This window comes from Egretta garzetta, unplaced genomic scaffold (genome assembly GCF_000687185.1).
Source record: "Egretta garzetta isolate BGI_Z169 unplaced genomic scaffold, ASM68718v1 scaffold154, whole genome shotgun sequence".
Classification (NCBI taxonomy): domain Eukaryota; kingdom Metazoa; phylum Chordata; class Aves; order Pelecaniformes; family Ardeidae; genus Egretta; species Egretta garzetta.
Window position 1 is genome coordinate 7,317,812 of NW_009259600.1, and position 11,751 is coordinate 7,329,562.

Genomic DNA, 11,751 nt, shown 5'->3' on the forward strand with positions numbered 1-11,751 from the left:
CTCAGAATATTCTTTCCTTCCCTTTATTGTCTGTTGTAGGAAAGCACTGTTGCAGATAAGGATAGCACCTGCACTCTGTGCCATTTGCAGTACTAGCAGCGGGTAGGAGAGAGAAAGAAACTCTGCTTCTGACTTTTGGGTCTCTAAAGAAAGGTAGGGTGCAACACAATTTTTGCTGCAGAGGATGGAGAAGCCTCTTCATTTGTCAGCCTTACCTAGACTGCCCAGTTTACCTGTGGGAGCATCGGCAAGATGGGGCAATGTTAGACAGCTTGGTTAGGAATGAAGCGACATGTGGCAGCTTCTCCTGGGTTGTGTTTGCTATCTAGACCTGCTTCTAAGTGTAGGCAAAGGAGACCAGTAGCTTAGAGCAATAACTAACTGTGCGCTATCCTTGTGTCTACTTCCCTCATGGCCATTGTGCTAAGAGGTCTGGTTGACCCTACTCCTTAGGAGGGATGGGACGAGGGAGGATCAGGGTTAGGGGGAGGAGTTGCTGGGGGAGGGGGCAGCACCTTCAGAGAAAGGAAGAAGAGTACTCCGTTCAGAAATCCTCCACCCCCTCCATGGCAGCAGAATAGCAACATTTCCTCCAAGGTGACTTCCCAGAGCTATTTTCTCAGCTTTCAATCACAAGTCTCTTCCTCCTTCCACCCTTCTCATCCTAATAGTGGCCTGGCCACATTTTCTTATCTTTGGGAACAAAAATGAATTTTTGCCATTGCTTCTGGACAACCTAAATAACCTCTGGTTTTGCCAAGACCCCTGTGTATGCAATTTGCATTGCCAAGGAAATGGTAAAATTTCTTTTGAAGATTGATTGTAATTTAGTCTGTTACTCTTTTGACTCCAGTGTGAACTTGTCTCGTGTATGTGTGTCTTTGCAGTAAGATAGTTACAGTTTGTGTGTCCCACAGCAGACTTGCCTTGCGGCAAAACAGATTGTACCCTGACGCCCCCCGGACCTTCTCACTCCAGGGGCAGTGCACTGCAGAGTGGGTACAGTGCTACCTGTTGTGGAGAGATGGGAGAATTTAGGTAACGCAGTGTATGAAATCCCTGACAGACAAACGTGGTGATGTGGGATGGTTGGTCATTTCCATAACACAGCTGCGTGAATTGCCTCTTACCCAACGTTCTTCCACAACAGCAGTGGCAACCGCCCAGGCGGCGCTGGAAGGAGATGCAGTATTCATTCAGTCATCACAAAGTGCCATGCCTTACCATATTTTGGGTTAGTGCTTTGGACTCTCAGTTCCATTTTTTAGAGTATTGGGCTACTAAATGAGTCCTGTGGAAAGGGAATGCTTCTGTTTTGCCACCTCCATTATGTTATCTTTTCCAGTGCAATTAACAAGCTAATTCAAAGCTCTTTGTGTTAGGCTAATAGCTTCTGATGCACTGCTGTCAGCCGGTACTTCTTTGTGCACATCTCATACCGCTTACCCGTCCCCCTACCACCTACCTATGAAGAACATTTATTTTTTTCCTGAGTAGAGGCTCATCATAGCCAAATCATTAATGGAACATCAAAAAGATCCCATCTGTTAGAGTTGCATATGGCTAAGATCACAATTATCAAAAGTCTTTTTTTTTTTCCCCCCATTCTTATCCGCACAATAAATGTAGTTGTCAGCAGGATAAGTTCACGCATCGGATAAGGTCACAATTTCATTTAGTGACAACTTCCAACAGCGTGAACTTACAAGGTTCGATTTATTAAAGAGTCAGAAAGGATAAGATCACTGCATGGCCAGCCTGATTTATCAGGGTTTGACTGGAGTACTTGAATAGAGAATGTCGTATTTCAAGTTTATGTTCAAAACTGTAGTTTAGTGTGTGTTATGTCTCAGAGACTTGAAAATTGAGGGAGGAGAATTTAGAGGAGGTGTTTCAATAATGCAGTTTATGTCTGCCAAGCAAGTGTATGAGCATTTCATATTGGAGCTACCTTGTTAAGGATCACAGAAGTGGAAATGGGATAATTCTCCGCTATCAGGGAACTGCTGTGTGCAAATGTACACATATTAGTTTGTTATAATGGAGGTAATCACCAGCCAAATACTAATTGTGGATTCTTCCTGGATGGCACACAGATCTTGGGCTCTGGGCTGGGCAGAGCCTAAGAACTTCTGAGAGTGTTTTTAACTTGCTCGCTCTGACTTCAGAGCAGTCCTTATTGGAAACTACAACGTATACAATTTCTCTGCCATGCAAAAATATTCCTTAGAGAGCCAGGTGGCTGGGCACTGGAAATATGCAAAGAAGGAGCCATTTGCTAGTGGAAATTAGCAGAGCCCCATGATGTCAAATAACCAATCTCTAATTATAGCAGAGGAAGAGCTTACTCATTCTTTTTAACTGACTCCACTTAGAAAGCTATTCCCGATAAAAAAAGCCCTACTGCCAAAGCTATCAGTGACTTGCTTAGAAATGTTAAACATTTACAAATCTGGATACGCTTGCTTCTGAACAAAGTAGTTCACTTTTTCTCCCCCAAAACGCTGTTCATCATTCACCTTCAGACATATGCTCCTTTGTTTCTTATTCCAGAATGGAATGAAAGCCGATATTATTTTTTTCAGAAATACTGTTTATAGTTGAATTCTTGTGGTATTTGAACTGTGGTCAAATAGTGTTAAGGGCCAAAAGCTGTTGTTGGGTTCTTGAGTACACCACATGTTTTGTGGAGGTTTTGTACATTACTCTGATTTTGCCGTAAAAGAACACAAAGCTAAAGTGACCTCTCTGCCTTCTATTTTATGCAAGCGCTATGTGGCTTTCCTAAAACAATATGTATATGTAAGAAAAGAATCCTAAATTGAGTCCTTTCATTCTGCTTTTGTATCCACCAAGGTGGCCTAATATCTTAAAAGCCATGAGATGTTTTGTAGCTGTACTAGTGAGTCATGACTTGGGGCTTCTTTTACAGTGCAGCTATCATAAGTCTGTGAGTAATCACAGACTTTAAAAGTATGCTACATCAACAAGATAAGAGAAACAGCCCACAGCACTAACAGCATTATCTTTTACCAAAATTGATTAGCCCATACTATGTGTCTCAAATATTTTGTATAAACTTTACTCGGCAAGCTGGAAATAAGTGTGTTCCTGAAGAACAAGCTGAAAAAAAGGACTCGCTCTATATCAAGGAAAAGGGAAGTAAATATCACTAAATGGAATGTCTCTTAAGTAATTTTTTTTTTTTTTTTACCTGACTCTCAAAAGCTAAAAGTGGGGCATCACTTCCTCTCTACTTACATTTCTTAGTGCTGCTTCTGTTATGGTTGCCGCTGTCCTTTTCAATGGGACAGTTGACAACCTAGGATGAAAACAGCAAAATACAGCTGCTTCACGACTTTGCTGTAGGAATGATGAGTCCCGGGGGGGTGTATGAATTCTATACATTATAATTTGCTCTTCCATGAAGGAACATTATGTTCAGTGTCCAGTACTGAGGTGGTCTGTTGCAATTGCTGATCACTAGAAGCTCCTAACAGTGTTTGGCACAGAATTCTCTGCTTCCTTTGGGCTGGAGTGACGATTAAATGCAGCTGCAGCAGTTTTTCATCCTTTCTTTCCTTTTCTCCCTGCTTGTTGGGATCTCCATGTGCAGGCACCTGTGAAGGGTCAGTACCAGCTGAGCCTTTACACTTCTTACTGCAAGTGGTGATACAGCAATAAAATCTCCGCTCCTCTTCCTTTTCCTGATGTAATCTGTGGAGATGCTGAGCAGTTGTGCAGGGGATGGTAGCTGCAGAGAGCCCTTCTGACTCACACCTGAACTTCTAAGGCTGAAGGGGAAAATCTTGTCTTGCTGATGCATTTTTCAAACTCTTTTAATTAAGAGTCATGGGGTGAGGTTCTTTTTTTTTTTTTTTTTTTTTTTTTTTCCTTCCAGAAAACTCTCCTGAGGTCACAAGTCGCTTGAGGCCACAGGTTCGGCACCACTTAAACCAGCGTCCTCGTGAGAAGCAGGCAGGGAGAAGAGAGCAGCCCCGTTCTCCTCAGAGGGAGACTGCGCCTGTCTTTTGCCGCAGTTTCGATACCATTCACCATATAGGAAATTTCAGAGGAGAAAAATGTTGTAAATGAATGCAGGAAAGTTGCAGGTTCCTTGCTGTGGGGTCAGGGGAACTTGGGAGAGGATTTTTAATAGTGACATTTGTAATCTTTCTTCTACAAGCCCTCATACCAGCCCCTGGCCTTCCTGCTTAGGGCAGACAAAGGAACATATACAGGCATTTTACAGAAGATGCAGGCTCTGGTAGGGAAAAACAAAATAATCTTAGCAGATGCTTGTAGACCCTGATGTGCAGTGTTTTTTTTCACTTACAGCTCTCTTAGTGTTAATTTTTTGCCCTAAACAAAGATTTTCAGTGAAAAAAGAAAATTCTTTGCCAAGGATCAAATTGTAATGTGCTGCACCTTGTATAAGCATAGCCGAAACGTCTGTGTGTGCCAAAACATAGGAGCAGATTATTCTTCCCAACTCTAACAGTCACCCATAGCGTTAAAATGGCTGCTGGTCATGGTGACCAGAGAGAAATGTATTTTTTTTGGAGAACTATGATCAAGGGAAACAGGAAGGTTATGCAGCAAAATGTTTGGTAACCCTGTCTGCAGTCTGCTGCTCCGTCATGGTGTTCTGAGTGGAGGGGAAAATACAGCAGCTTCGGTACAATTCAGCATAATGTTTCCCCATCTGTAGTACATGTCAATGTATTCATACATATTGAAATGTATTGCCCAAACTACGACTTGGAGCTGTAACAAAAGACAATAAAAGAGAGAAAGAATCCATGTTAACTTATTTAATTATCAACTGGAGGAAAAAAAATACAGTTTTGGAAAATAATTGCTTGTTTTTATGTGTGCCTCAAACCTAAACTACTTACCAGGTGTAAGGTTCATGCTATTAATTTTATTTAAAATACAAGGTGTAATGATGTGTACCTTAAAACTTAGGTAGGTTTTTGGATATCACTGGATGATCTGCCCTGAGTTTGTCGTTCTTAATCCATTAAAAGACAGGCCTGCTTGTAAATCCACAGGTACAGATAAGGAGTCACTGTTTGACTGTGTCTGAACCCTTTTCAAATGAAAAATGTCAGTGGCAGAAAGGGAGGCTGAATTATTTTTTAAAAGGGTTTTCAAAGATTCTCATGATTCCTCTGGTATCAGTTAAATGTGACATGTCCATAGACATGGCTGTTTTTTAGTGTGTAAAAGCCAGCAAATGCTACAGTTTTCATCTCTATGTAGAGAGAAAATGCTGCAATATGCCTAAGTGATCAACATGTTACCTTGCAATACCAGAAAGATTTCTCTCTTCTGTAATTAACATATAAAGAGATTTTTTAAAGTTAATACAATTTGTAACAATGTGACTGTGAGAGGGAAAAAGTGGTTTTTGTTTTTTTTTTTTCCCTTCTGTTTGGATGCATATATATCACGTGTAAATTAGATATAATTAATCCATAAGCTTTCCTGCTCACATACTGCCTTTTAAAATGTCATAGCACTGTCACGATGAGGACTCACCCGCATACATAGAAGCTTTTGTAAACTGATACAACTCTATTTCGTAGATTTGTTCCAGTTTGCAGGAAGGATCTGATGCACAATTTTACGTAGAGTAGTTTTGTAATCTGCAACACTCAGAGGTGAAATTTAGATTTCTGTGCTTGAAAATGGAAGCTGGAGCCAAGTGTTCTCTTTGGAAAACAGCTGAGATTAACCCCTGCGGACAAGGAAAACCTTCACAGCCTGGCTGCAACCTGATTCCAGGCATCCATGGGAATGGTTAGCTTGGGGAAGTCTGCAGAGACTGCCTGTAAGCCAGGGGGAGTTACTCACTTCCTCCGGCCCAAGGTTCATTTCACAACTGCCAGTTCTAAGTCTGGGATGAGTTGACTTCTTGCATAGTTGGACTTCTCCCTGCTTGTGGAAAAGCACCACCCTGATTTGGGGTAGAGTTGTTGAGAAGGGACGCCTTGATGCAAAAGGCAGGAATTACTGTTGCATCTGGTTGGTATGGAAAGCGACAAAGGCGCTTTAGCAGCAGGGAAAACGGGTTGGGAGAAATCATGGCTACAGTGAGGTCGGGGTGAGCTCTGCTGCTCCTGAGAACAGCAACAGATTTTCAGCCTTCCATCAGGAAGTAAAATGTAAAAATGCAGTTAAACGTCTGACAAGAAAAGCACAGACCAGTCTCCTTCTTGTGCCATTTTATCCTCTTAAAAAATTGAAACCAGAATTTATTTTAATTTTTTTTAGCAAAGAATGTTAGAAATTGTGTATCTAAGCACAACTGTTACTACACTTTTAACTGAAACATTTGTTCGTAGAAAAATAGGCATATGGAAGAGACTGCTCTCAAACAAGAGTTGTGCAGAGTATTTTTTTTTTGGTTCTGAAACAAAGTGAAGAATATATTGGGGAGAAAGGTGGTGACTGAATTTTATTTTCCCTTCTACAGTAATGGTCAGTTGTGTGTTCTTCTTTCTCCTTTCACTGGAAAACCCCAGAAAAATTAAAGTGAGCTAAAGCAACAATTTCACTTAAGGTTTCATTTTGAAGTCCTTGCTTTCAAAAAGAAAATTTACTTTGAAAAATGCACTATACCCTCCCCCCATTGCTTTTACATATTTTGTGCTAAAACCTTAAGCTAACAATTTGAATTATTTTGGGTCTCATTCTGAAATGTTACTGCCTGTAAAACCTCACTTGGTTTAAAATCCTTGTATTTTTAAGTGTAGTAAATGTTTTTAGTAGTTTCTTCAAAATTAGTAGAGTTGTTTGGGGTTTATATTGCTATAAAGTATGTCCCTAAAATTTTAGTAGCTGACTGCTTCAGAATGTGGTCTCCTGACAGCAAAATGCATCAAGGAGGTCGACACACCAGGTGTGTCTGCTGCTGCACCCTCTCCTTTTAGCTGTCATCTCCCCCTTCCCCAGCATTTAAGAACTTTTATGAAACTGCTGTTCTGAATAAAAATGCCTTTAAACTCTAATGCGTGTGAAAAGATGCAAGAAAAAAACGGGACTTTCTAAACCAAATTTGAATATAATTATAAGGGGAAGAGGTTTGTTTTCCTTTTGCAGGATGACAAGATCAGTTGTTTTTCAGACAAGCATAATTAATTCTCATTATATGGGTCCTCAGAACATTGTGCGTATAAAGCCAGCACAAAGGCAGAGGTGGTTGTTGTCAAGGCAGAAGTGAAAGTACTCTCAACACTGCTTGTTTCCTTTGTTTGCAGGAGAGTTGGAGGTGGTCCAGAAAGACGGGGAGCGCAAGATTCAGAGCCGGCAGCAGCTTCCGGTTGGAACAACATGGGGGCCTTTCGCTGGGAAGATGGATCTGAATAATAACACCTTGGTACGTAGATGCTCCGAGATGCTTCGCTTCGTTATACTGTGTGCCATTCTTTGGGGAATAGCCTGAATCATTGCGCAGCCGGAGCGTTCGAAAACAGGCATTGTTAGCTTTCATGGACAGCGCTATTTGGCTCTTCTCCAATTAGTTCATCTATGGCAACCGTCCATGTAAAGTTATTTGGAGCACAGGTTAATAGTATTTAGCTTGTTATTTTACAGAAGGGAAATGTCACTTCCTTGTTTGCTGAACCAAGCTGTTGCATTCCAGTAGTAGTAGCTGATTTTTAGTGGCTTTTTAAATTTTTCCCAGCATTAATTGCTGAGTACTTAATTTATATTAAGGGATGGTATAGAAAATAAATAGCTACATTATTTTAGGATAAAATTCATTAAATTTGCCTTAATGTTAACGTTACTGAACACAGAAAGATCTTCCGTCAGATTAAAATTACTTTGAAAGATACCAAAAGGCACCTGTCATATAATCCATTCTCAGTTAGCCTTGGTTTGTATTCTGATTGCAGAAAGTATGTGGATCGTATTACTTACAGTGCACTGAAAGTCATGTCATTTCTAGGTCTTCATTTCATTTTTGTTTGTGTTGGTTTTAAGTCTGAGCTTCAATATTATTTGTATATAGTTCAGATTAATTTTCTGAGAATATCGGAAAGGTGACCCTGTACTGAAAAAAACCGAATAATATCTCTAGAAGAAGGGTTTAGACAATCTTGGAACATGGATTGCCCTGTGGGATACTTCTGAAGAACCATTATCTTCAGCTGGATCACTGTTTGCTATTACAGGCTTTGCATGAATATATTAGCATAAAGACCTGTGGAACTGTTTCACAGAAATGTATTACATACATTTGGGGTAGATACATCTGTGCTGTAAGGGGAGAAGCGGAGCTTCCCCATGACAGGGGTGTTGTCCTGCCCTTGGAGGAACCTGGAGAGAGTGAGGAGCACTGAGCTGGTGAAGTACCATCTGGGACAGCGTGAGAGAAGTGTTATGTGGACATGGGAGAAAAGGGGAGGAACCGACAGTCTTTAGCTCCTCCGTGGAGAATCTATGCCTGTATATTGGAGCTCTCTTTCCAAGGGCTTGCTGGATAGCATGCATGTTACTTTCTGTAAATATGTATATTAAAATTGTAGTGAAGTGTTATTCTGTTACGAGTACATAGTAGCCATTTAACATCTTGATGATTTATAGACTCTAGCATAATTTATTAATCAAAAGGTGCTAAAAAGATGTTACAGAAAGTGGCATGGAAACTTTGTCTGTTTCCTAGAGTTCAGTATTCCCAACCCAGGTCAGATTTCCCATTCAGGCACCTGAATAAAGGGTGGATTTTCAAAAGCACTGGACACTCAAAGCATCTTATTGTTAGAAATGGGAAACTGGGCAATTTGAATACCTGTCTCCATTTTCTCCATCCGTTTCATTTTTATTTCTTCATCTGTTTTATTCTTGGTCTATCAGCATTCTCAAAATGTTGTTCATAAAATGTCATTTGCAAGAACTACCTGTAATACAAATAATTTTCTAAGACTCCAGTATTACTAGTTTCATCAACTTTCATGGAACAGAAACCTTAGTCCTGGTGTAGCTCAAAGTTGGTCCACCTAATACCTTAGTAAAAACGCTAGTTTTGTGTTGTCCCTATTGCCCTGTCCACTTGTTCCACTTCATCGGGTATAGAAGATTTGAAGATAATGTTTAAGTATGGGAGATGATGTTGATTGACTCTTCACTACACAATTGTCATTATCTGGTATTCTTAGGATGAGTTTGCGACATTTCAGCAGTTGATCATGTTGCTTCGTTTTTGTTTTCTTAAGGGGGTGTAGAGCAACCACAGTCCTAGCAGGAGCTTGCTTCTTCTTTGGTAGCACAGGCATACATTAAGGTCTGTTATTAGTTCGTAATTTTGGACAAATACTGCTTTTGCTGTAACAAAAACATCTAGCTAAGATATTTTGGTTTTAATGAACTTGTAATTAAGCAGTGAGCAGAGCTGACTTTTTAGTTTGGCTGTTGTAATGGAATGGAACAACTTTCTCAACCTAGTTCAGAGCGATGTAGGATGAAAATCTTCAGGACTTTTTTGTCAAATTAAACCCCAGAAAGTCTATTTTTGCTAACACTTGAAAGATTTTATTTTTGTTTTGCCTACTAATACAAACATATTTGTAAATCTGAAAAAGTTCCTGTAAGCAGAATTGTAGTCCTCAGCAATATTGTTTTGTCCCTTGGGCAACTCCATTCTTAGCGATAGTCAAAACTGAACTGGGTATGATCTTCAGCAATCTGAGTTAACTTCGAAGTTGGATCTGACTTTGAAGTTTGCCCTGCTTTGAGCGGGAGTTTGGACTGGATGACCTCCAGAGGTCCCTTCCAACCTGAATTATTCTGTGATTCAAAGTATTGTTTCTTTTTCCTGAATATCAGATGTTTCCTGTAATCCTACATTTGTTACTTTAAAATGCTGTGTGAAGAACTGTAAACCTTAAGATAGACCTTTAATTTACTGTTTAAGCAACACAAACCCACCCCCGGCTTCTACATATTTTTATCTTTTTTTTTTTCCTTAAAATGATTCTGCTTTATTTATGATTTTTCTGTTTGCTTGACACATTTGATTACTTTTCTCACTAGCGTACATGCTCTCTGTTGTTCATGAGGGGAGTTGCGTTTGTTTACTTACGTTATCTATATCTGTTTTGGAAAGCTCATTTGGGTAAAGCCTCACCTCCCTAGAATTCAATCAAACTTTAACATCAGCAGCTGACATCAGGTTTAGTTCATTTCAGAATGAGAACTTCAAACATTGCACTGTTAGAAACATCAAATTATTTTTGGAAAAGAGCTTTAATGTGATTTTTTGGTATAGAGAGGAAAGGAAAGAAAAATTCAGGGAACCTCAGGTGAGTAAATATCACAATTTTTGCAGCTGGTCTCTTTATTGGAAAATATGTTTGTGGCTGACTACACGTGTCTTACCTGACTTTACTGTTTAGTGTTAGTGATGTGGTACTGCCTCAAAGGATTCATTACCTCGCTATAACAGTTACAGCTTACTTACTAACCTTGTACTCTGCACTGTGTACAGCCTGTGCATGTAATACCCTGTTGAAGTGCTGCTTATTTCAAGCAGTACTGTGTTGCTGAATACAGTGTCACTGCTGTTGGCTCAGGAGACGGAGCAAGCTAATTAATTCAGCATGATAATTAATTGAGTCACTGTGGCAGATGTCAAATACTTTTTAGATCTTTCAAGTTTCTGTCTTGAAGTATATTAACAGTATACATCTCAGAGTATTGGAAGGTTGGGTACCTTGAACAAACATGATTTAAGTGCTCTTCGCAACTGCAGTAGGAATAGCAGCTGTTGATTTCATCAGCAGTGCTGGAGCACTGGAGCACTGTCAGGACATATGGTAGAGCAAGGTCTGCATCAGGACTGAAGAATACTCAAAATCTAATGGTAGACTTGAAATACCTCAGTGACTAATAAAGTTCTTAAGTTTTCTCATCTAGGAGTTACCCAATATCCACGAATTACAGAGTGATCAAAACCCCTCATGAAATAATGTGCCCCATTGCATTACTGCTACTGTTGATGAAACAATCTGCATGCAGCCACCAGGAACCTTAAAAATGTTGTTTTTCACAATAAAGAGTGAGTGTCAGGTCTTAAAACTTCTCTAGGCATTTAACTCCCATTTCAATCTGAAGTTAAGAACTCCTCATATCATTATTAAATATTTATAGACATCTATTTAGATACTTGTAGTATATTTAGAGAAATAGATCTTCTATTTAGATACTTTTAATGATGAGTTCCTGTAATTTTGCCAAACTGGCAAAATTCTCCTGCTTTCAGCTGCATGCATAATTTGTATCCATCTTCACAATTGTGCATAGAGGTTATTGCCTTCCATCTCCTTCCACTTCTTCCACTTTCCATCAACTGTTCCATAAGAGTTGATAGTCTCAAGAAAATGAAATGCACAGGAGTATCTTTTCAAGCCCAGAAAGTGTAATTCTGAAATAAGAGCTTGTTCTCTTGTTATACAGTAAAAAGAGATCACCTACCTGTTTCCAGATTTTGAGACTTAATATAATCTTGGTGTTTTGACAAACAGACACATGAAGAGTTTTGTACAATACTGCTTTACATCTACATTTGATGAGAGCTCAGCTCTACAAGGAAGGTGACATGATTTAATCACTAGTTTTACCAGAAAGGCTCCAACTTTGCGCCTTGCTGCATCACAGAAAATTCCACAGTATGTGGGTACCTACAAGTAGCCAGGAATGCATTTCTAAGCGTGTAACTCCTAGCTTGTGATTCCTGTCTTC

General features: G+C 39.7%; 1 protein-coding gene across 1 annotated transcript in view; it reads left to right on the plus strand.

Moving 5' to 3' along the window:
- The window catches only part of ZFPM2 (zinc finger protein, FOG family member 2), a 273,056-nt gene that overhangs the window by 109,569 nt on the left and 151,736 nt on the right, over window positions 1-11,751 (plus strand). The window contains exon 4 of the mRNA XM_035893882.1: window positions 7,266-7,384. Within this exon, the coding sequence (XP_035749775.1) occupies window positions 7,266-7,384 (119 nt within the window). The remainder of the gene's footprint in view (window positions 1-7,265; window positions 7,385-11,751) is intronic.